Source organism: Syngnathus typhle, linkage group LG3, assembly GCF_033458585.1.
Source record: "Syngnathus typhle isolate RoL2023-S1 ecotype Sweden linkage group LG3, RoL_Styp_1.0, whole genome shotgun sequence".
In the NCBI taxonomy this organism is placed as follows: domain Eukaryota; kingdom Metazoa; phylum Chordata; class Actinopteri; order Syngnathiformes; family Syngnathidae; genus Syngnathus; species Syngnathus typhle.
In genome coordinates, this window is record NC_083740.1 from 3,661,649 (window position 1) to 3,688,434 (window position 26,786).

General features: G+C 39.1%; 1 protein-coding gene across 1 annotated transcript; it reads right to left on the reverse strand.

The window, feature by feature from the left end:
* Positions 1-993: 993 nt before the first annotated feature.
* Positions 994-10,207, reverse strand: LOC133151005 (guanine nucleotide-binding protein subunit alpha-12-like). The gene is made up of 6 exons (XM_061273702.1): positions 9,516-10,207; positions 6,807-7,025; positions 3,371-3,421; positions 3,087-3,287; positions 2,525-2,731; positions 994-2,259 (listed from the first exon to the last, which is right to left on the reverse strand). The coding sequence occupies exons 1-6, from the start codon at positions 9,819-9,821 to the stop codon at positions 2,098-2,100; spliced, it is 1,146 nt and encodes a 381-aa protein (XP_061129686.1). The 5' UTR covers positions 9,822-10,207; the 3' UTR covers positions 994-2,097.
* Between the last annotated feature and the right edge of the window lie 16,579 nt (positions 10,208-26,786).

The window sequence follows — 26,786 nt, forward strand, 5'->3', positions numbered from 1 at the left end:
AGTGGCTCCCGTCAAAAAGCCTCATTGGGAGCCATGTTAACCGCAGTAAGAAGGTAAGCCACAGACGCACCACCAAAAAATGCATATAGTATTAGTTCGTAAGTAACAACCATCCAAATAAGACGTTCTGCGGCCCCCAAACAAAGTATTTTTGCACTTTTACGTCAGTAAGATGCTGAAATATTGGACAAGAGGATAACGAATATGAAAATGTTGTATTTTATCTGTGTGTTGCTAACTGCTAAATGTATTAGCTTGTTTGTTAGCAATAGGCGAAGCAGACTTTCCCTGAAGCCAAGAAAGTTATGTGGTTTTAAAGTGTAATTCTCTGTTTTATGTCTCGTTTGGCTGGCATTTAACAGCTTGAAACCTCCTATCACTTTGTTTTTAACTGTTTAATTGCCACTATAGCTATAGGGCTGATTATATTTTTATTTGCTCTCGATTGTGCAATTTAAATCAGTATTTAATTCACTTTTAACAAGTGACTTTTTGCGTTTAATGTAAACACACCACAGATGCTTAACCCTAACCCTTTATTTTCCTAATGAAAATTGTTGATATTATGTTAGTATGAGTTCAATGTGCCCAAAATTCTGTGAACAACCAAAGAACACAATGTCCTCCCTATTGTTTTGCACACCACTGCGGTAAATGTTGCTTTTATTTTTTGCACTCTCCTTTCGTAGAACACTGCAGGAGGTCGCTTTTGTGTGTGTGTGTGTGTGTTACTTTATTTGAGCAACAGGACAGGAAGTGGGCTCCGCAGAGGAAACTTGACCCCCTTCCATACAAGCCCCCCTCCTCTCCCTAGTGGTACTTTTACTTGTCTTCCTCCCTTTGTAACCTTCACCCCCCGCCCCTCCATCTCTTCGTTTCCATTTTTCTTTCCAGCAGACTTGATTCCAATTCTGCCATCATAATACTTGCTTCTCACTTTCTGTAGAAATCAGTGTGATTCTTATTTGTGCTACTCCAGAAACAATGACACCATTTTTGCTGTTGTAACCATTAATAGCATTTGTTCCATGCAGAGGATAAAGAATATATATGTTTGTAAATACTATTTGTTTGCTACACTACGTCCAATTGATTGTTCAACAGGTTAAATAACGGCAACATAGACGCTAATTAACATTAAGTTAGCAGACTGAAATGCTAATGTGTTTCACATAGCCAATATGTAGAGCAGCACTGAACTGGAAGATCTGCCTTTTTCTATTAATTTTTACATTTAACATTTTTTTTTCTTGAAGCCTTCTCTGCCAAGTAAAGCAGAGATTTGTGTGGAATTCTTAGTCATGCATTGTCAAAACTTGTCACACACTAATAAATGAAGTAAAGCAGCTTTTGGGCAAACAGTGTATTTCACTACAAAATACAGAGCCAATAAGGCACCCAAAATTTAAAAAAACAAAAAATAAAGAAGGTCAAAACGAGGGAACACATGTCTCTCTCCATCATGTCCTTCGACCTGTTTTTCATCCTTTTTCTTTCACTCCATGGTTTGTCCTTTTTGTCTCAGCATATATCCAGTGCTGTGACGACATCTATTTACATGATTTCAAAATAAAAAACAAAACGCTGTGCCATGTGGGTTAGTTGTACATTTACAGTGCTGCTGTTAGAGTGGTACTTTTTTTTTTTTTTTTTTTGGGGCGCACACGCACACATAAATGAACCAACAAATACAAGCGAGAAGATAATCCGACGTGAAATCATAATCATCGTCTCTACCCTTGCTGCAAGTTCACCGACGGGACACTTCACATAACGCAGCATATGACCACCGAGGCCCAAACGTTGGGTCATGTGGAGCCGCCCCACCTCCCCCCGCTCCGCCTCCTGACTTGATTTCGTGACTTGTGTTGGCATTAGTCTTGAAGACGTCCAGAGCAACCAAACGCTATGAGCGCTTGTGTTGTTCAAATTTGTAAAAGTAAGAAAGGGAAGTGGGTGTCTGAAATGGGTTAGGTCACAGCTCCATAGGTTGTCTTAGATGCACATTAGCGTGTCCGCTCAATCGGTCCACAGGGTCTCAATCCAGCACCGTTAGGCTTCCCGGGTTTTCCTTTTTCTTCAAGAATGTTTCGAGTGTTACTGCAACATGATATCCTTGAGATTCTCCTGTAGGATGGTGTCCTTGACTGCGTGGAAGACGAAGCGGATATTTTCCGTGTCCACCGCCGTGGTGAAGTGGTGGAAGAGCGGCTTGCCTCGGTTTCTCCTTTTGCGGCTGAACGACTGCACCAGGAACGCCTGCAGGAACAAGATGGCGCGACAGTGAGTGTGTCTCTTTTGATTGGACTGTGTTAAACACAGTGATGCATTGAGATGCAAGTTTTAGATGGACTTGAACTCCCGGGGCCCGAAAATATATAATATTTTTTGAGAGAGAAAGTTTGTTTTCTTATAAGGAAAAATATCACTCAAAGATCTCGTAGGATTGAACAGTTTGCCAATATGGATGGGTTGAAAATATTTTAATAAGCAACGATTGCCCATCATGGTGGAGTGTCAGCACCTGCACATCCTCCAGCCGGCGCGGATCTCCCCTGAACTCCGGGAAGTTCTTGCGGATGTCGGCAGTCCGGATCTTGTCCACCAGTAGGTCGGTCTTGTTGAGGAAGAGGATGATGGAGACGTTGAGGAAGAGCTTGTTGTTGACGATGGTCTCAAAGATGTTCATGCTTTCCACAAGCCGGTTGGTGCGACGGTCCTCCATCAAGACCTGGAAATGACGCGCACGTGTTTCAGCTACGGACTAATTCGACATGACGCCACGATTGGAAAAGGGGAAGCCTTCCACGATGGCACGTTGTCTTGTACGTTTCAAGATTGGAGATGAAACCGCCGGCCTGGTCTGTAGCCTTCAGAAATGGCGGTGGTCAACTTTACAGCAATCAAAATATCAGTCATATGACCGCGCATTGGAAAAGGAGCCAGCGCCGAGGCAACAGTCGCGTTTGTTCAAGGCGAGCACAAAGAGAGCTTTGTCTCTTGTCCATTTTGTGGTTTTTGGAAAGGACACGCGGCTGGAGAAAGAAGCCACTGTCTGCCTCGTTTGTGACCTCGCCGCCCCGTACCTGATCGTACTCGGACGACGACACCATGAAGAGGATGGAGGTGATCCCGTCGAAGCACTGGAACCACTTTTGCCTCTGCGACCGCTGCCCGCCCACGTCCACCATCTTGAAAGGAATCTTCTTGATGACAAAGTCGTGCTCCACGATGCCCTTGGTGGCTTTGCGAGCGAAAAGAATGTCCTGCCGGCTCGGGATGTAGCTCTGAGGGGAAACAAGGACAACGGGATGACACCGAAACTAGATTTATTCATTTTACAGGCCAACTCTGGGTCGACGTGACTCACCAGCTGACCGATCCGTTCCAAGTTATCCAGGAAGTATTTGACCGACTCACTCTGCGGAAAAATGAAAGGGTCGTAAAATGATACTTAGTCATCGGGAATTGATATTAATATTGCAATATACGTAGGTGAAAACATGGGAAGTGGACTTTAAAGAAGTCAATAAATTCCGTATTGAGGAGGGGAAAATGTTCATCGTTATTTTTCTACATTCTTTAGTAAGTGCTGTTCAATACATTTGCTTCCATTTTTTAGATCTATTCAAGGCCCAAAGGTCAGCCGTGTGGTAATTTTTTTTTTGTAGCCCACAAACACGTGACAAATTTTTTCCATCATTTCAGAACTGGACCCAAAAATAATAATAATCAAATGCAAGGGCAATTATTATCTTCTCATCGGACATTGAAAAGTTTGACCCATGAGCCCCAAGAAGCTCTGTCATAACACGAGCTCTGAAAGTTACAATTTATCGAAGGAAAGGATTCCGAGAAAAACAAAAAAAACCTTTGACGCCCAAGTGCAGGGAATATGTCCAAATTAAGATTCGTTCAACCATAAAGAGTGAACTGAAGTGGCTCCACATAGATGAAAAGGTTCCCACGTGTTTGTGCGCCAACGTGATTAAAACCCATTCCTCCACGGATGTTCTCACACACTGCGGCTTTTTGTTTTTTCCACGACAAAAGACGAGAAGCGTGTGACACGCGGCGCAATTAACAAGCAGCTTGAAGGTCAAAAAACGGGAGCGCGCGTTGAAACATCTCCCGGTGTACATTGCGAAATGAGATAAGCCAAGTGGACGACTCGATAAGATGTCAGACGGGACCCGCTGACCCACTTTTTGTCAATCCGTGTTGTGTTGTAATTTTCATTAAATCAATTCCATTCACACAATCCATAAATGGCAAGGGGAAAATAATACGACGTTGTCTACAATATCTGAACATCTAACTTTCGTTCTTAATCACACACACACGCCCGGGCAAACACGTGAAAGGAAACAGCTGTGTGTGTGTGAAGACGGTGACGAAAGAGACGGGGGGAGGGAGGAAGGCCGACAATCGAGACACACTCATCATAGCGCTTCTTCATCTTGCAAACTTCCTGTCTCAATGAAGGAACCGATTCATTCAAGTGACGTTTCAAAAGAATCGGTGTCAGTGGCCCGCACATGTCGAGCATCAACCCCGAGGGGGTAGGACCCCCGTCACCCCGCTGCTGACCTGCAATGTCACACTAGAAGAAAACACACAAAGCCGTAAAGCTCCGATTGGCTAAGCAGGACATGGAGGGGAATTCCCGGACATGGAGGGATGTGCAAACCCACACAGACAGACACACACACACGCACTTTGACTTCCGTCAGCATTAATTGCACCATGTCCTGGAGACACTAAAAGCAAAATATCTTTTTAAATCTAGTTTATAAGGTGTAATATGAAGCTTTTAATAGCATCTGCTGCAGAGTTTTAGATGGAAAGGAAAATATTGTGTTTTGTGTGTGTGTGGTTGAGTAGAGCGAGTGGAATGTCTCCATGGCACGTATGCAAAGATTAGCGGCTTTATTACGACAACCTCAACGGGTTCACTTTGTGTGTGTGAGTGTGTGCAGGTACACAAAAGTCACGTGACTATGTGTGTGTGTGAGAGAAAGAGACTGGCCGTGCCACTATTGTTTGACGGAAAAGCTGCTTGACCCCAATGGTGACGTATGAACTCCCGAGACATCGCCATCTTTATTTGCTTCTTCGTTTTTGACGAATTGAGAGATTTTTATTTTATTTTTTTTACTAGGAATGGGCAGATTAAGTAACAATGCTGATTAAACCGTAGCGTGCGAGGAGCCCGATTGGACGAATCCAATACCTGCCCCTTCAGATGCACCTTTTTGTGTTTAACGCAAAATCGTTTTCACGCTCGATTCATCGACGGAGCCTTCCACGCGGATATCGTATCGGATGTCATCGACATTTGGATGAGAACTGATTCCTGTCTGACTTTCCCCCCTTTTCATGTTCTCCCCAAAATATCCAAATTGTCCCACGCCGCATAAATCTTTTGGGTTCTTGTACTGCGTGTTCTCTCCACACGTGTGTGTGAAGTACAGTCCGAATTTTGCCACATCCACTTTCCCAGCGGCCAAACCCGTTCTGTCTTCCCATGTTTATTTCGAAGTTTGCCTTGTGTCGGCGGGACAGGATGCAGTGACACCGCAGCAGTAAACCATTATGTGTGTGTGTGTGTGTACGTGTACAGTAGACGTCGGCCTTTGGACGTACGTACATCTGTCTCACACACTTACACAACGCTTCCCACAAAAAAAAAAACTCATGTATTTGGAGTCCCAACAAGACTTGTGTCCCTATCCAAGCAGGGTGTTATCAGGGTGTGCCTGCGAGTAAACAAAATGCCTGCACGGGTTTGCCCCCCCCCCCTCCCTCCCCCAACCTCTCCCTTGCCTTCTTTCCCAAGTTCCCTTCTTTCTTCCCTCCCTCTCTGCGGCGTCTGCCTGTGGCTCGGGTCCAGCCGAGCCTGGGAAAAGCTGACCGAAAAAAGCCTCTGCGGGAGAGGAGCTAGAGAGAGAGGCAGGGGCGGGGAAAGGGGGGAGGGGGATTGTAACCCTTGGCGTACACTCATTACGACTTAAAAAATGGCTTGCAGACAGCATTGTGAATTCATTGTGTCAGGAAGCGGAGACAAACGACAAAGTTGAAAGCAGGCGAAAAACATGCATAGTGCCCATATCAGCGCGAGCCTCCAGATAAAGCTAGCCGGCGTGACATAAAGCTGTTGGCAAACGTCTCGCGCACGTTGGCGAGACGGAAGTGGCGCCTGACTCCAGATTGTTTTGTCACTGATAGTAAAAGCGTAAGAAGGTAGAAGGTCGAGCTTTTTCGACCGACTGCTTTGCTTCCGTGTCAGAGAAAGACCAACACGCAGGGGGAAATAAAAAGTGCAGTGGCAGCTAAAAGCGCCGGCCGCTGGAGCAGAAAGAACAATACAGTCTGTGATACTTCCATGGAACTCCACCTTTTGCTTGCCATGAAGCATCTGTCTGCTCCATCACGGAGGATTCGTTGGCACTGACATGACGTTATTTGCTGAGGAAAGTGCTTCTCCAGTTCTTCTACAACTCCCGTTTTTTGGTTTTTTTTTCCACCAGAACATAAAACGGCAGTTTTAGGAGTCTCTTGAGAGAGTGGGAGACACTTGGAGAAATAATTATCTGACTGGAAAAAAAACCAGACAGCTTTTAAGTACACCCTTGGTTCCTCTATTCTCTCCTTTGGTCAGTTGCTTCCAACCTTGTGTGGGGGGAGTTTGGGGAAGACCCTTTTCTGTTCCAGCACGGCTCAAATCAAGTTCCCCAAAGACGTTTTGGGATTAGTTTGATGGGTGTTGTGAAATTGATTGTCTGAAAACCAGAGTCTCAACTCACCAGCTGGAACTCGGAGCGCCTGGCGTAAGCCTGCTGGATGCCGGCGTCGGCCCACAGCGCGCTGAGCGCCATCACGTACAGCTGGAACTCGCCGGGCTCGACGCCCACGACGCCTGCTCGGCCCTCCCACGACATCACCAGCATGCCTTGCTTTTCGTTCTCGCAGCTTTGCCAGCTGATGCCAAGCTTGTCACGGGCGTCCACCAACACGCGCATTCCCTGCGGGGGGGGGGGGGGGGGGGGGGACACAAAATCAGGACCAGAGGCGTAATCAATGAATCTATTCTCAAATGTAGTAACCCAAACACTGAAGCCTTCTGAGGATTTTTTTTTTTTTTTTGGTGGGAGGTCTCCTCGGGATCAAACAAACCCCACAAACCCTTGGTGTGGTTGTCTTATCGTTAGCGAGCGACCTTTTAATGAACATCATTTGGGTGCTACACTGCCTTGTAATCAACAGAACAGTGTGTCTCTTGTTGCCACGGCGACTCTAATGGTCTATATATAATACAAGGGGAGCAGCCAAAGAGGTTGATAGTTGTGTCCAACGATCAGATGTTTATTTCGAGTCATGCTGAGTTTTGTTTGGAGTTAGCAATCGATGACTTTATTTCATGTTTATCAATCCCTCATACGCAAACAGGCCACTTAAAGGTGACTTCTGCGATTGTCGTTTTTATATCTACCGATTCATGAATCCAGACGAAAACATGACCAAACAAAGACACGTTGGGAAATAGAGTCCGATTTATTTACGAGATGCGGTTCGCAGGAATTCTCGCGTTGGCAATCTGACTGCGATGACCCTCGGTGACCTCTGTGACTAAGTAGTGTGTCTAAGATGGACAAAAACCTAAACAAACACAGACGCCCCGCAGCTGAACTGGTGTTTACCGCAAAGACAGCCGTGTCTAACACTTTGTATGACACACAGCAAGCAGAAACATTTAAAAAAAAAAAAACATAACTATGAGTGAGCTTTGACTCACATCCCTTGTTCGGCATGGAATGAAACTTGCGCCACATGTTTCGGATTTGTTCCTCAATGTTAAGCCATTTACTGTTTGACAAAAAAAAAAAAAGATTTGCTTTGCGGTTTTGAAAGCTGTCGGTGGCAAAACATCCAAATGCAAAGCAACACATCCCAGTTATTTCACTCGTGTCAATGTTATTTGGTATTTTATTGGATCTTTTACATGGCGGGAGGAAAAGCAGCTTGTCAACCTCACTGTGCTATTTTCTTTTTTTTTTTTCTACCCGTCTCTCTTTTTTGGTTTTAATTGCCTGCTTTGCCGGGACCTGTATTTGCTTTGGATGTGTCTCTGTTTTCTATCTCTGGCAGCAACGAGGTATTCCGCTGGCTCATAATCTCTCTTCAGGACCAGATAACATTCTAAAAATCTACTTCGGCATCAGGTTTCTTCTTGCTTGACTTTTTATTTTTTTTATTTTTTAAATGGCACTTCAATCTTTGTCAAATATGGAGTTTGGTTTATTTCCAAAAGGTTGTGTTTCACAAGTCTAGACACAGCTCGACACATTTTTCAAACTGACATTAGCTGTAAAAAATAATGCAGGATGTTTGCTGGACAGGAAACGGCATCTTTTTTTGTTAACGCAAAAGAAGAACTGAAAGTGAAAGGTTTCATCTCAAGGTTAAGCAGATGTCTTGATAAATTTTCGCCCTTGAGATTGAACGGCCAAAGGAAAAAGCCAAACTGTAGCTACTATACTTGCCGTCTTCAACGATACAAAAACAAATTTACGTCCCTCGTGTTCCGACCACGAGATGCCGTTTCGATGAGCTCACCGACGGTAAACCCCGATCTGGTTTTTAACGGTCAAAGCGTAAAACAAAAATGTCAACTATTTCCAACCTTCGTGACTTCTGCTATGACATCGATTTAGTGATCGACTCAAGCGGATTCGGAACTGTGTACAAATAAGTTACGTCCCAGACCAGGGAAGGTTTGGAGTAGCATTGTGTTGGTTTTTTGGTCTAACTGGAGCCTTTCTTTTCCCAGTGTAGGCTGAGCGGATGTTCTCATCCCTCAGGAATAGTCTGGTATTGTTAGCTAGCGAAGGAGGCCCGACTATGGCAGCAAACAAAAGGACATTTACACACAAGGACACACACATGGACACGCACACGGGATAAAAATATGCATTGTGTCAACAAGCCACTCTACAGTGGGAGGATGATGTCAGTTGTAGGACAAACAATTATTCTAGTCAACTTAATAGGATTTTTATAGATAGGCTAAATCATCGGTGTCAAAGTCAAGGCCCGGGGGCCAAATACGGCCCGCCACATCATTTGATGACACATTGTGCATCAAATTCGTGTGTCATGACTAGAATTGCAAATTCTTCACTTTTAATATCTTTTTTTTTTAAATATTTGACCAGTTTTTACTCGTCTGATTTGAAAACGATCATTTATCCGTTTGTTTTGTAACTTTTACTTTATATAAGATGAGGTGCTCATACACTTATTTGGGTTGACAGCCCTCCGAAAGAAGCTTTGACTACAAGGGGCCCGCGAAAAAAAAAAAAAGTTTGACACCCCTGGGTCAAATGAATATATTGATCTTATAAATAAGGGTCTATAAAGCTTTTCTTAAATCTACTTTGCGCAAAAGAGCTGTGATTGTCATATATTGAGTTGAATACAGTATTTTATATTTCCATTCCATTTAAGTGACTTACCTTCAGTATATTTTCATAAATAGTGTCCCTGAAGTCCAGCAATGCTTTCTTGTCAAACTCTTGTCCGTTAATGATCCGCATCTGCTTGAGAAAAGTCGACTTTCCGCTCTCTCCAGCGCCGAGCAGCAGGATCTTCACCAGCCGCCTCACGGCTCTTCTCTCCCGTGCGAGCATGGCGTCGATCTCCCGGCTTCTCCGACGAGCCTCCCGCTCCTCCCTTCCCCGGCTGCTCTGCTTGCTGCCCGCGTCTCGGCTCGCCTCAGCCGGCAGCAGACAGCGGCTGAGGGTGCGGACCACTCCCGACATAGTTTGCTTCAATAAATCCTCAGCGGACAAATGTTCATTATAAGCCCCCCCCCCGGTTCCCCTTGTTAGGCCTACATTTAATTAAAAGTGTCTTTTAGATCATGTCTAATTTCAACAGTCAAAGCCAGCGAGCGAGTAACGTTGACGTCTGTTCGGTCACCGACAGACGGGACGAGTCTTGGTCGGAGCACGCCATGTAAACTCAAAAGAAAAATGCAACGCGCTTGAATAAAAAAAAGTTTTAATCTCTACAAAATATCCAGTTAAAGCCACTTCGTGTCCTTCAAAGTCAAATAACAAGGCAGGTTGTAACGTCCAAGGCGCGTCCAAACTTTCCACAACACTGCAGCCGAACAGCGGTGGTGAACTTGGGCAGCGGCCGGGAGGGGAGGAGAGGGGGCGGTGGTGGGACGGCCCAAGCGGAGCTCAGCGTTACCACAAGAGGGCGCCCGCACTCATCTATACAGCTCGTAGACAGTATCAATATACAGTAGCGTACTAGGCATAAGTGTTCATTAAAAACCAAGAGAAAATAGAAGAAATTTGGTTCCAAACTTTATAATTGTGAGGAAACGTTTCACTTTCAAAACTTATGTAAATGAATGTTTTTTTTTTAAATTAAAGGTACGTACCAAATATTCAGTACATGACAAGTATGGCTTTGACCATCATGAAATAGACACAGTAACCATTATGCAATAGCAAATAAAAAGCAATGAAAGAAAAGGTCATAAAAATACAATCAAAATAGAATTAAAATAAAATGAGCTAGAGCTTTTCACGTAACGTGCAACTAACTGCCACTTACACTTATGTGCTTTTCTTTCTTTATGTAAATCACATGAAGTCATGTAGAATAGAATACAATGTCTTTGTAAAGGTCTCACGGAGTCCCTTTTGACAGAAATGCAAAACAGGCTGTTCTTGAATCCTGGACAAGGACACAAGCATTGTATCGAAGGTATTCATATTGATTATTTTGCCAGTGTCAATCAAGGAAATGAAGGTGCTCCCAATAACACTGACTTCTTTTAATTATCATTCAGCTGATGGCATACCTTTGAAATATAGTACTTGATTAATTTCAGCTATCACAGATTTTATTGCGATTATTTATACCTCAGTATTTCCCTCTCAATGACATGGCTAAACATTTTCTCCAAAAAAAGATGTAATGCTGAAAGATTTCTTTAACAAAAAAAAAAAATGCTGGAAAAAAAGCACAAAAAAAGACAAGATAAAAGCACAATGAAACAACCTTGCCATAGTGTGAAGTCCCGAATTTAATTGAGAGTTGGAACTAAATAAATGTGAAAAGACCCCCTTTCTGTATTGTCCCCCACCTAGGCCTTCAACAAAATCTGCGATTAAATGTAAAAGCAAAAGGTCACTGTAGTTTTTTTTTATGAGCGTGGGACAAATGCTTCTGATGTTTACGTGCAAAGTGTCCTCAGTCAAGGTCCGTGTGATTTTGTCTGCAAAGTTTTTTCATTGTCAAACGTCTTTGCTTCCACTTTACAAGTGTCTTGACACATTTTTTACTTGTGACTAGGACTGGGCATCTATTCGTTTTATTAGGGAAGGAGGGCTTGGAAGGAGGGCTTTTTATTTCTATAAATAGTTATAATAATAGCCAGTCAATGTGATATATTCAAATAGTGGTTCACCAATGTTAGCGAGACTGAAATTGTAAAAACAAAGGAACAAACAATAAATATGGCTATGTCAAGACATGGGTGTTATTCCACTTAATGCCACAGAGGACGCTGTTGGCTAAGATTTTAAAAGTTGAAGGCACCTTCCCTTCTGACTCTTCTAAAATTCTTGGAAGGCACAATCGGATCACTAATTGACCAGGATGAGTGGAGACCCAAAGAACACCACGTTCTTTACACACCCAAATGACAGCGTTGCCTTTTCTGAGGCGCAGTACGAATCAAACTGAACTCCAAAGTAATATCGCCCAAATCTCGTCACCCTCTCCCTCTTTGTGTAATTAGTCTAAAAGCATTCTCATCAGGCATGCGACAACACACACGCAACTTTGGCTCTTCCTGCCTCGGCTGTGTTGCCGCGTGTTTGCGCGACTCATTTATATGCTAATGAACGTAGAAGGCCTTGTCAAGTAGTGAGAAGGTTTGTGTCAGAGTAGAAGAAGAAGAGAAGCGAGAAGAGACGTCGCAGATAAGACAGGAGAACCTTAAAGACATGCCTTGGATTTCTTTCCTTCAAAAAAGTCATCACAACGCATTTTACGGCTTGGTGTGAACTATGTTTATCCCACTCGACCTCCTCCTGCACCTTTTCTGTGCTGCGAGTGGGATGAAATATTGTTATTGTCTGGATGCTGTCTGACTGGAGGTATTCCAATACCAAACAGAACCACCCCCGCCCCCCCCCCCCCCCATCCTCCACCGTACCCGACTAAAATGCCAAAGTGGCTTGAGTGACAGGCCCGCACTCCACTCAGCACCACGTGCCTCTACCTGTTTGCTGCCTCCACTGAGAGACATCAGACGGATGAGAGGCAGCGGGTGACTGGAAGCAGATATCTTTCATGTCCCTAACCTTTATTTGGTTTTTGTTTTTTTCACATAGTGGCTTTGAGAAGTTTAAAATCGAAATTGGACTCTTTGGTACTTCATATGTCATCTAAATGAAGTAAAAAGGCATTTGGGATTCATAGGCTACGCTAGGCTAGGCTAAACTAAGCTAGGCTAGGACAAAACAGCTTCTATTTTGTTGAAAATTACCGTACTTTCCTGACTATAAGGCACACCTAAATACCTAAAATTTTCTCAAAAGCCGACAGTGCCCCTTATAGTCCGGTGCGCCTTATATATGGACCAAATTCCTAAATTTAAACTAAGTGGCCCGCTGAAGACTATGAATCATGAATCAAAAAGACTATGGTTTATTATTTTGTGATTATAAAGTAATTTGTTGCATCTGAAGTTGAAATAAAAAAGATAAAATGGAGAATGATTTGATTTGGATTAAAAAGCTGACATGATGCATTAATGGTGCGCCTTATAGTCCGGTGCGCCTTATAGTCCGGAAAATACGGTATGGTTTATTTTATAATGTACATCATTGGGTGCGATTATTGATGTATATTTATTTGTGAGATGAAAAGTTGAATTGTTTGGGAAAATGGGATTTATTTACTGTAAACACAGGGACTGGTACACTACGCAATTACCCAAAGGCTACTTTTGTTTGATGTCTTGTCTCCAGTATTCCGCCCCAAACGACTGGAACGCTTATTTTTACGTTAGTGTCTGAGATCGATGGAATTCTTTTCTCCTTTCTTTTTTTTTTTTTTTTAGACCTCTGCGTAAACAAAGGAGATTTTCTCTTGCCGGACATAATTTACCGGAGCTGTCGACCAGTGAAACAAACGGAGCCCGAAAGAGTCGAGCCTGCGAAATACGAGCATGCCGTTAACGATGACAAACAATCGTAAGTTGTGCAAGTCATAAATGGGTTACTGTCGCTCGGCACCGGTAGAGACGGCGACTAGCGTTTAGAAGCGATAAAAGCAAGAACTGACTTCAAACTTGTTAAACACGAAACCCTTTTCACACTGCATTTAGGGAAAATTGCAGCATGACAGTCGTAATTTCAATCATTCTACTACCACACGGATTCCAATCGTACCACGTGAGATCCAAGGAAAAAAAAAAAAATTGTCATGTGAGCCCTGCAGTGTAAATCCAGGCGTAATGAAAAGCCAGTCATTCCTTCCTTCCTGTTTTATTTTTTGGGGGGGAACTTTTTTGCTCTTTTTCAAACACTTTCTCTCCAGCGACTGGACTTACGGTGTCCGAGGTCAATAGCGGGCCATATAAGATGTGTCGACTATGTACAGTATTGATGTGGAGGCTCTGACCTCACTTCCAGCCACTCCAAAGCTTAACAGTGAAAAATTGGCAGCGACAATAATAACTTAGCCTGGGGGTACAATAGACTGTGGGCTCTCAGGTGGATGCTGAGGTGGACCGTTTCAAAATGGGATATCAATGGCAGCAGTGCGGCGGCCAGAAGGGCAGTCGCGACCTCAGAGCCTCGCCATGATTCAAAGTGTTTTCTGGCTATAACTCGCACGGAAAAATAGCCAAAGTGTCCAAGCTCACTTTTGGCCCATGATTGCTTTGAGTAATAGCTGCTGAAATTTGGAAACAGGGTGCAGGGAAGAAGCTCTGGCCATCTGTCATACAGGAGCATGAAAATAGAAGAACTTTCAAAAAAATGGATTTTTTTTATGGCGTTATGGGAAGAAAGCTAGATTATTAGCATGTAGTTCAAATTTTATCAATAAATCGGAATGCAAAAAAAAAGTATTTTCATCAATATATTCTGACGGCAATGCAATGTGACTTGTGGAGACGAGTTCCGAAATGAGCAGCTTCACCTTGAGAAGCATTTCATTTTGGGAACAAAGTCTGCTTCCATTTCTTTGCTTTTACGTCTGCCGTCTTTGAAAAGATATGTCGTAAAAAAAAAACGGTATGTAGCCTGCGATGGTCAAACGGGGCGTGACATCACAAATTCGATTTTGTTTTTTTTTTGTTTGTTGAAAATTTGATTACTTTTTGGGCTGTCTTTTTTTTTTTTTTTTGCTTGCTTGAAATAACCCTAAATATAAGTATTAGACCAAAATAAATGAACTGTACATAAAAAAAACCCAGAAAAATACTGTGTTCTTTTTTAAGATGTATAGAAGACCCGGAGGTTTTGTGCGACTCATCTCACCACAACGGCATTCCACCGTTGGAGGAAATAAGAAGCTCCTAATAATGTCAGATTACAACTCGGACTAAATCATGTGGCATTGGCGTGACAATCATTGTGTGTGAGTTTGATTAGTCCTTATGTTCTGTGGGACATTTATATCCTGAGATAAACTGTGTGTATTTGTGTGTATGTGTGTTTGTGTGTGTTTGTTTCGCCCTATCTGAAATGGCATCTTTGTTGTTTTACCATCCATTACTCACTCTTTATTTGCGTGTGTGTGTGTGTGTGTGTGTGCGTGTGTGTGTGTGAGGAAAACCATTTGGGAAAACCAATTACCTCAGGTAAATAGCATAAGCTGGCGCTCTTAGATTTAGCCAAATAGTGAATTTGTAAAATAGGAAAGGCGATGGGATGAAAATGACCCGCCTCAAACCACACACACACACACTCACACACGCACGCACGCACGCACGCACGCACGCACGCACACACACACACACACATACCTCCCTTCCCCCATGCTTCATAAAAACCTAAAAGTTCACATTTATGAAATATTACCCTATAAAAGATTTTTCAAATCATCCCTCAGAACTCCTTTATAAAGAAGCATTATTATGATTATGAACTTATCACATAAAATGTGAGAAAATTAGGAAGGGAGAAGGAGAAGTTGTAATTAAAATAATGCAGGAGGAGCGTGGGGGTGTGTGAAAAAAAGTGTCCTCAGTAATGGCGGCAAGGAGGAGAGGAGAGGTGGGGGATTATCTTGTTTTTCCCAGAAACCTTCTCATTTTAAATCTTCATTAGTCCCTCACTCACTCCTCCATCACAACAGTTGAAGTCTTGATTATTTTCATTGGGTTCTTGCAGAGGGCATCCATCTTTCCCTTTATTTTTTGTCAAGCTTCTCTCTGCTGGCCCTCTTTAAATGTATATATTTATATATATTTTTTCTTTGGCTGTATTTTATTCAACAATATGAGGTATGACTAAAAAAAAAAAAAACGTTAGAAGCCAGGCACGTCTTTTGGTAATATAATAAGCATGCTTGGAGAGGACAAATATCACTAACAAAATAATCGAAAATCATTTCAAATGACATTTCTGCAATCTTTGGTGTCGGTCGATCTGACCGAGGTAGAAAGACAACAGAAGCAAACTAAATTCTGTGCAATCCAACCAGGATTAAAAATAGACATAAAAAAAAAAAATTCTTCTTCTCCTTTTTGACCTTCACCAAAATGTGTCCAGTTCAGGAGGAGGTGGTGCGAATGCGGCACGACGTCAAGCATGTCTCTGGACGACAAACACTTCAGCTGACAGCTCTGTTGGAGGCCGAGCGACGCAGAGGACCCGTCATGGCCGCCGGCACAATCTCAAGTGAGGTAAGCATGTCGCCATCGGGGCATATGACAAAATTCTTCAAATCATTTGATATTTTGGATATTAGAAACATTATCCAGATGTGCCTGTGCAGCAACAACGGGCTGTCAGTCCACCTCAAGGCTGTTGATTTCATCTTCAAATACCCTGTGCGCATTTAATCGTTTGACACTTGGTGTGGAGATCTTAATCAGACTAATCCTGGATTACTAGGCCATTATCACAAATTGCGTACTTTCCAATGAAAACTAAATGTGTGCGATAAATCCAATTTACCGTTTTTTTCCGTGTATAGTGCGCCCCCATGTATAATACGCACCCTAAAAATGGCATGCTGATGCTGAAAAAAAGCCTGTACCCATGTATAATACGCACCCAATTTTTATGAATTTTTTTTTATGATTTTTTTTTTTTTTTTTTTTAAGTCCCAATGATCGTCACACACGCAGGGAGGCAATGGGTCCCATTTTTATAGTCTTTGGTATGGTCTTAACTAGGCTGGATGTAATCTTTTTTGTTGGCGTTGATTTCTCCGACTGCCCATAAACGCACCACCGCGCTCCGTGCGCGCACGGGAAAGAGGCGAGCGGACGTGAAAAAGGCGGCTCTGTATGGGAGAGACGTTGAAGAGGAATAAAAACACCCTTGGAAACCAAAACTTGGTGATTTCAAGTTTCATTTCGAGGGACATTTGTCACGTCTCGTCCCCAGTTTTGCTATGTGTCTAGGTTGCCATAGTTTCTGTTCGCGTCGCCCCTCTCTTCCTGTGTCACCTCAATCGATGTAACGTGTTTTGTATTTAAGTCCTGTCTGCCCCTCGCTCACCGTCGGATCATTGCATGTGTTACTGTCATGATGTCTGTTTGCTTTCTGTTCCTGTTTTTGGTAATGTCCCCCTGTCTTTTTGTTCCACGACTTTGTCGGTCAGTCCTGTTGTTGGTTTTGTTTTCTAAAAAAAAAAATAAATAAAAATAATTTGGTGCAGGTTTCCCGATACTTTGTCAATAAAGTCGTAAATGCATGCTGGGAAATTCAGCTCTTATGACTTTGACATTGTTTGTTATTTCTGTCGCGAATCTTCTGTGAGTGACAGCCATGTAACTGCATTCTTCTGAGCGTAACGGTGTGACACCAACACACACACGCACGCATGACCTCTTTCACCCGTCCACTACGCTAAGGCCACGGCTTTCCTGCATGAGTGACCACACACAATTCACACGTCTGAGTAGCCACCAGCAAGAACAACACGCGCCCTCGCTGACCCACATGCCTGCAGCGGGCTTCACATCACACCCGATACTAAAGCACACGTTCAAAACGACGTCGATAACATTTTATAGAAGATGTATTTCGCAACAAAATGGCTCCCTTTCTGTGCCAGCCGTTGTCGCGGATGCTCTTTTCAGGCGTTTGTTGAATGCCCGCGAGAACGCTTAAACACAAATCGAAGCTGCTGTCGGCCACAGCTCACGCTCACGCGCGGACTCAAATTGAATTTGTGCGTGTCTTTGTGTGAAGTGTATTCATCTGTTTATGTTTTCAGTAATTAGAGAGGCGGGATTATGACACACACACACACACACACACACACACACACACACACACACACACACACACACACACACACACACGGGTGTCAAATGAATATCTGGAGGAAAAATATGAACAAAAGCAGGACACGAGCCGAGCGACAGCACAGTCTTCAAAGATGACTTCTAAGAGAATTAAGAATGAGTCCAAAAAAATGCGAGCTGGTGAAAGCTGAAAAACAACTCCGTGTGTGTGCGTAAGTACAAAAGTGTGAGAGCATGTGAAAGTTTATGTGCGTGAGCGACAAAGCATGTGAGAGATCCTGCGCATATATGAGAGGGTGTGAAAGTCTGTAAGTGTTTGCTAGCAGCCGTAAATAGCAGCAAGCTCATTTCAGTGTGATCAGCCAATTCATTATTAAAGCAGTGTGAATTCTCCAAGATGAAGAAGAAGAAAATATATTTCTGGTCTATTTTAGATCTATAAATAAACCTATTTTAAACGTCTACTTTAGGTCTATAAATCAACCTAAGGGTCTATAAATCAACCTAATTTAGGCGTCTATTTTAGGTCTATATATCAACCTATTTTAGATCTAAAAATCAACCTATTTTAGACGTCTATTTCTGGTCTATAAATCAACCTATTTTAGATCTATTTTAAACGTCTACTTTAGGTCTATAAATCAACCTAAGGGTCTATAAATCAACCTAATTTAGGCGTCTATTTTAGGTCTATATATCAACCTATTTTAGATCTAAAAATCAACCTATTTTAGACTTCTATTTCTGGTCTATAAATCGTCTATTTTAGGTCTATATATCAACCTATTTTAGATCTAAAAATAAACCTATTTTAAACGTCTACTTTAGGTCTATAAATCAACCTAAGGGTCTATAAATCAACCTAATTTAGGCGTCTATTTTAGGTCTATATATCAACCTATTTTAGATCTAAAAACCAACCTATTTTAGACGTCTATTTCTGGACTATTTTAGATCTATAAATAAACCTATTTTAAACGTCTACTTTAGGTCGATAAATCAACCTAAGGGTCTATAAATCAACCTAATTTAGGCGTCTATTTTAGGTCTATATATCAACCTATTTTAGATCTAAAAATCAACCTATTTTAGACATCTATTTCTGGTCTATAAATCAACCTATTTTAGATCTATAAATAAACCTATTTTAAACGTCTACGTTAGGTCTATAAATCAACCTAATTTAGGTGTCTATTTTAGGTCTATATATCAACCTATTTTAGATCTAAAAATCAACCTATTTTAGACGTCTATTTCTGGTTTAAAAATTAATCTGGTTTAAAAATTAACCTATTTTAGACGTCTAGTTTTGGTCTATTTTAGATCTATAAATAAACCCATTTTAAACGTCTACTTTAGGTCTATAAATCAACCTAAGGGTCTATAAATCAACCTAATTTAGGCGTCTATTTTAGGTCTACCGTTTTTTTCCGTGTATAGTGCGCAAAATTTAACTAATTTATTGTCCTAAAATCTGGGGTGCGTATTATACATGGGTACAAAAAAAAATTTTTTTTTATTTATTTATTTATTTTTTTTTTTTAAAGAAAGTCATGGTACAACAAAACCAACAACAGAACTGACTGACAAAGTCGTGGAACAAAAAGACAGGGTGACATTACCAAAGACAGGAACAGAATGACAGTAACACATGCAATGATCCAACGGTGAGCGAGGGGCAGACAGGACTTAAATACAAAACACGTTACATCGATTGAGGTGACACAGGAAGAGAGGGGCGACGCGAACAGAAACTATGGCAACCTAGACACATAGCAAAACTGGGGACGAGACATGACAAATCTCCCCCGAAATAAAACTCACCTTTCTTCTTGTTTGTTGTCAATCGCGCATCGCATTCAGCCATCCTGCCCAACACACTTAGTCAAAAAAATCCATAATTGAGGACACATCGTTTGATGCGATGGTACAATCCTTGATGGTGTGTTATTGTCAAATATTGTTTGTTTTTAATCTCCATCGCGGACCGGACGTCATACGGAGGCCGCCATTACAGATGCGCAGAACGTATGCGCAAGACACGTCAGCTATATTAAGAGCAAGATATGTTTTCTTCCTATTAGTTTCAATTCACAGTTTAATTAGCAGTTTCAATCAGCAAATAACAAAATGCGTATTACAGGTAATATTTTATTTCACAACACTTTGCCTTGTTCCTTTCGTCTCTGCTGTTCACTTCAAACACGCTCCATACGACCGCAATGCTCTTGTATCAGACGCTCGCTCGATCACCTGCTAGTTTGCTGTCTGTCACAATGTACCCTACAGAAATCCGAAACATTTGTTGCGGCTCCGAGTCACGACGAGGGGCAAGTTTTGGTTTCCAAGGGTGTTTTTATTCCTCTTCAACGTCTCTCCCATACAGAGCCGCCTTTTTCACGTCCGCAGCCCATGCGCGCACGGAGCGCGGTGGTGCGTTTAGGGGCAGTCGGAGAAATCAACGCCAACAAAAAAAATTACATCCAGCCTAGTTAAGACCATACCAAAGACTATAAAAATGGGACCCATTGCCTCCCTGCGTGTGTGACGATCATTGGGACTTAAAAAAAAAAATAAAAAAATAAAAAATAAAATTTTTTTTTAAAAAAATTCATAAAAATTGGGTGCGTATTATACATGGGTACAAGCTTTTTTCCAGCATCAGCATGCCATTCTTAGGGTGCGTACTATACATGGGGGCGCACTATACACGGAAAAAAACGGTATATATCAACCTATTTTAGATCTAAAAATCAACCTATTTTAGACGTCTATTTCTGGTCTATAAATCAACCTATTTTAGATCTATAAATAAACCTATTTTAAACGTCTACGTTAGGTCTATAAATCAACCTAAGGGTCTATAAACCAACCTAATCTAGGCGTCTATTTTAGGTCTATATATCAACCTATTTCAGATCTAAAAAATCAACCTATTTTAGACGTCTATTTCTGGTCTATAAATCAACCTATTTTAGATCTATTTTAAACGTCTACTTTAGGTCTATAAATCAACCTAAGGGTCTATAAATCAACCTAATTTAGGCGTCTATTTTAGGTCTATATATCAACCTATTTTAGATCTAAAAAATCAACCTTTTTTAGACGTCTATTTCTTGTCTATAAATCAACCTATTTTATATCTATTTTAAACGTCTACTTTAGGTCTATAAATCAACCTAAGGGTCTATAAATCAACCTAATTTAGGCGTCTATTTTAGGTCTATATATCAACCTATTTTAGATCTAAAAATCAACCTATTTTAGACGTCTATTTCTGGTCTATTTTGGATCTATAAATAAACCTATTTTAAACGTCTACTTTAGGTCTATAAATCAACCTAAGGGTCTATAAATCAACCTAATTTAGGCGTCTATTTTAGGTCTATATATCAACCTATTTTAGATCTAAAAATCAACCTATTTTAGACGTCTATTTCTGGTCTATAAATCAACCTATTTTAGATCTATAAATAAACCTATTTTAAACGTCTACGTTAGGTCTATAAATCAACCTAATTTAGGTGTCTATTTTAGGTCTATATATCAACCTATTTTAGATCTAAAAATCAACCTATTTTAGACGTCTATTTCTGGTTTAAAAATTAACCTATTTTAGACGTCTAGTTTTGGTCTATTTGAGATCTATAATTGAACCTATTTTAAACGTCTACTTTAGGTCTATAAATAAACCTAAGGGTCTATAAATCAACCTAATTTAGGCGTCTATTTTAGGTCTATATATCAACCTATTTTAGATCTAAAAATCAACCTATTTTAGACGTCTATTTCTGGTCTATAAATCAACCTATTTTAGATCTATTTTAAACGTCTACTTTAGGTCTATAAATCAACCTAAGGGTCTATAAATCAACCTAATTTAGGCGTCTATTTTAGGTCTATATATCAACCTATTTTAGATCTAAAAATCAACCTATTTTAGACGTCTATTTCTGGTCTATAAATCAACCTATTTTAGATCTATAAATAAACCTATTTTAAACGTCTACGTTAGGTCTATAAATCAACCTAATCTAGGCGTCTATTTTAGGTCTATATATCAACCTATTTTAGATCTAAAAAATCAACCTATTTTAGACGTCTATTTCTGGTCTATAAATCAACCTATTTTAGATCTATTTTAAACGTCTACTTTAGGTCTATAAATCAACCTAAGGGTCTAAAAATCAACCTAATTTAGGCGTCTATTTCTGGTCTATAAATCAACCTATTTTAGATCTATTTTAAACGTCTACTTTAGGTCTATAAATCAACCTAAGGGTCTATAAATCAACCTAATTTAGGCGTCTATTTTAGGTCTATATATCAACCTATTTTAGATCTAAAAATCAACCTATTTTAGACTTCTATTTCTGGTCTATAAATCGTCTATTTTAGGTCTATATATCAACCTATTTTAGATCTAAAAATCAACCTATTTTAAACGTCTACTTTAGGTCTATAAATCAACCTAAGGGTCTATAAATATACCGAATTTAGGCGTCTATTTTAGGTCTATATATCAACCTATTTTAGATCTAAAAATCAACCTATTTTAGACGTCTATTTCTGGTCTATAAATCGTCTATTTTAGGTCTATATATCAACCTATTTTAGATCTAAAAATAAACCTATTTTAAACGTCTACTTTAGGTCTATAAATCAACCTAAGGGTCTATAAATCAACCTAATTTAGGCGTCTATTTTAGGTCTATATATCAACCTATTTTAGATCTAAAAATCAACCTATTTTAGACGTCTATTTCTGGTCTATAAGTCAACCTATTTTAGATCTATTTTAAACGTCTACTTTAGGGCTATAAATCAACCTAAGGGTCTATAAATCAACCTAATTTAGGCGTCTACTTTAGGTCTATATATCAACCTATTTTAGATCTAAAAATCAACCTATTTTAGACGTCTATTTCTGGTCTATTTTAGATCTATAAATAAACCTATTTTAAACGTCTACTTTAGGTCTATAAATCAACCTAAGGGTCTATAAATCAACCTAATTTAGGCGTCTATTTTAGGTCTATATATCAACCTATTTTAGATCTAAAAATCAACCTATTTTAGACGTCTATTTCTAGTCTATAAATCGTCTATTTTAGGTCTATATATCAACCTATTTTAGATCTAAAAATCAACCTATTTTAGACGTCTATTTCTGGTCTATTTGAGATCTATAATTAAACCTTTTTCAAACGTCTACTTTAGGTCTATAAATCAACCTAAGGGTCTATAAATAAACCTAATTTAGGCGTCTATTTTAGGTCTATATATCAACCTATTTTAGATCTAAAAATCAACCTATTTTGGACGTCTATTTCTGGTCTATAAATCAACCTATTTTAGATCTATTTTAAACGTCTACTTTAGGTCTATAAATAAACCTAAGGGTCTATAAATCAACCTAATTTAGGCGTCTATTTTAGGTCTATATATCAACCTATTTTAGATCTTAAAACCAAACTATTTTAGACGTCTATTTCTGGTCTATTTTAGATCTATAAATAAACCTATTTTAAACGTCTACTTTAGGTCGATAAATCAACCTAAGGGTCTATAAATCAACCTAATTTAGGTGTCTATTTTAGGTCTATATATCAACCTATTTTAGATCTAAAAATCAACCTATTTTAGACGTCTATTTCTGGTCTATAAATCAACCTATTTTAGATCTATAAATAAACCTATTTTAAACGTCTACGTTAGGTCTATAAATCAACCTAATTTAGGTGTCTATTTTAGGTCTATATATCAACCTATTTTAGATCTAAAAATCAACCTATTTTAGACGTCTATTTCTGGTTTAAAAATTAACCTATTTTAGACGTCTAGTTTTGGTCTATTTTAGATCTATAAATAAACCCATTTTAAACGTCTACTTTAGGTCTATAAATCAACCTAAGGGTCTATAAATCAACCTAATTTAGGCGTCTATTTTAGGTCTATATATCAACCTATTTTAGATCTAAAAATCAACCTATTTTAGACGTCTATTTCTGGTCTATAAATCAACCTATTTTAGATCTATAAATAAACCTATTTTAAACGTCTACGTTAGGTCTATAAATCAACCTAAGGGTCTATAAATCAACCTAATCTAGGCGTCTATTTTAGGTCTATATATCAACCTATTTTAGATCTAAAAAATCAACCTATTTTAGACGTCTATTTCTGGTCTATAAATCAACCTATTTTAGATCTATTTTAAACGTCTACTTTAGGTCTATAAATCAACCTAAGGGTCTATAAATCAACCTAATTTAGGCGTCTATTTTAGGTCTATATATCAACCTATTTTAGATCTAAAAATCAACCTATTTTAGACGTCTATTTCTGGTCTATAAATCAACCTATTTTAGATCTATAAATAAACCTATTTTAAACGTCTACGTTAGGTCTATAAATCAACCTAATCTAGGCGTCTATTTTAGGTCTATATATCAACCTATTTTAGATCTAAAAAATCAACCTATTTTAGACGTCTATTTCTGGTCTATAAATCAACCTATTTTAGATCTATTTTAAACGTCTACTTTAGGTCTATAAATCAACCTAAGGGTCTAAAAATCAACCTAATTTAGGCGTCTATTTTAGGTCTATATATATACCTATTTTAGATCTAAAAATCAACCTATTTTAGACGTCTATTTCTGGTCTATAAATCAACCTATTTTAGATCTATTTTAAACGTCTACTTTAGGTCTATAAATCAACCTAAGGGTCTATAAATCAACCTAATTTAGGCGTCTATTTTAGGTCTATATATCAACCTATTTTAGATCTAAAAATCAACCTATTTTAGACTTCTATTTCTGGTCTATAAATCGTCTATTTTAGGTCTATATATCAACCTATTTTAGATCTAAAAATAAACCTATTTTAAACGTCTACTTTAGGTCTATAAATCAACCTAAGGGTCTATAAATATACCTAATTTAGGCGTCTATTTTAGGTCTATATATCAACCTATTTTAGATCTAAAAATCAACCTATTTTAGACGTCTATTTCTGGTCTATAAATCGTCTATTTTAGGTCTATATATCAACCTATTTTAGATCTAAAAATAAACCTATTTTAAACGTCTACTTTAGGTCTATAAATCAACCTAAGGGTCTATAAATCAAGCTAATTTAGGCGTCTATTTTAGGTCTATATATCAACCTATTTTAGATCTAAAAATCAACCTATTTTAGACGTCTATTTCTGGTCTATAAGTCAACCTATTTTAGATCTATTTTAAACGTCTACTTTAGGTCTATAAATCAACCTAAGGGTCTATAAATCAACCTAATTTAGGCGTCTACTTTAGGTCTATATATCAACCTATTTTAGATCTAAAAATCAACCTATTTTAGACGTCTATTTCTGGTCTATTTTAGATCTATAAATAAACCTATTTTAAACGTCTACTTTAGGTCTATAAATCAACCTAAGGGTCTATAAATCAACCTAATTTAGGCGTCTATTTTAGGTCTATATATCAACCTATTTTAGATCTAAAAATCAATCTATTTTAGACGTCTATTTCTGGTCTATAAATCGTCTATTTTAGGTCTATATATCAACCTATTTTAGATCTAAAAATAAACCTATTTTAAACGTCTACTTTAGGTCTATAAATCAACCTAAGGGTCTATAAATCAACCTAATTTAGGCGTCTATTTTAGGTCTATATATCAACCTATTTTAGATCTAAAAATCAACCTATTTTAGACGTCTATTTCTAGTCTATAAATCGTCTATTTTAGGTCTATATATCAACCTATTTTAGATCTAAAAATCAACCTATTTTAGACGTCTATTTCTGGTCTATTTGAGATCTATAATTAAACCTATTTCAAACGTCTACTTTAGGTCTATAAATCAACCTAAGGGTCTATAAATAAACCTAATTTAGGCGTCTATTTTAGGTCTATATATCAACCTATTTTAGATCTAAAAATCAACCTATTTTGGACGTCTATTTCTGGTCTATAAATCAACCTATTTTAGATCTATAAATAAACCTATTTTAAACGTCTACGTTAGGTCTATAAATCAACCTAATTTAGGTGTCTATTTTAGGTCTATATATCAACCTATTTTAGATCTAAAAATCAACCTATTTTAGACGTCTATTTCTGGTTTAAAAATTAACCTATTTTAGACGTCTAGTTTTGGTCTATTTTAGATCTATAAATAAACCCATTTTAAACGTCTACTTTAGGTCTATAAATCAACCTAAGGGTCTATAAATCAACCTAATTTAGGCGTCTATTTTAGGTCTATATATCAACCTATTTTAGATCTAAAAATCAACCTATTTTAGACGTCTATTTCTGGTCTATAAATCAACCTATTTTAGATCTATAAATAAACCTATTTTAAACGTCTACGTTAGGTCTATAAATCAACCTAAGGGTCTATAAATCAACCTAATCTAGGCGTCTATTTTAGGTCTATATATCAACCTATTTTAGATCTAAAAAATCAACCTATTTTAGACGTCTATTTCTGGTCTATAAATCAACCTACCGTTTTTTTCCGTGTATAGTGCGCAATATTTTACTAATTTATTGTCCTAAAATCTGGGGTGCGTATTATACATGGGTACAAAGAAAAAAAAAATTAATTTTTTTTTTAAAATTTTTTTTTTTTTTTTTTTTTTTTAAAATAAAGTCATGGTACAACAAAACCAACAACAGGACTGACCGACAAAGTCATGGAACAAAAAGACAGGGTGACATTACCAAAGACAGGAACAGAATGACAGTAACACATGCAATGATCCAACGGTGAGCGAGGGGCAGACAGGACTTAAATACAAAACACGTTACATCGATTGAGGTGACACAGGAAGAGCGGGGTGACACGAACAGAAACTATGGCAACCTAGACACATAGCAAAACTGGGGACGAGACATGACAAATCTCCCCCGAAATAAAACTCACCTTTCTTCTTGTTTGTTGTCAATCGCGCATCGCATTCAGCCATCCTGCCCAACACACTTAGTAAAATTCATAATTGACGACACATCGTTTGATGCGATGGTGCAATCCTCGATGGTGTGTTATTGTCAAATATTGTTTGTTTTTTAATCTCCATCGCGGACCGGACGTCATACGGAGGCCGCCATTGCAGATACGCAGAACGGTTGCGCAAGACACGTCAGCTATATAAAGAGCGAGAGTTCAGTTCTCCACCTATTAGTTTCAATTCACAGTTTAATTAGCAGTTTCAATCAGCAAATAACAAAATGGGTATTACAGGTA

Coding starts and splice junctions, on each gene's coding strand:
- LOC133151005 (XM_061273702.1), bottom strand. CDS start 9,821: ATGTCGGGAGTGGTCCGCACCCTCAGCCGCTGTCTGCTGCCGGCTGAG. Junction 3,288..3,370: donor TGGAACGGATCGGTCAGCTG/GTGAGTCACGTC, acceptor GTTTCCCCTCAG/AGCTACATCCCGAGCCGGCA. Junction 2,260..2,524: donor GCCGGCTGGAGGATGTGCAG/GTGCTGACACTC, acceptor TTGTTCCTGCAG/GCGTTCCTGGTGCAGTCGTT.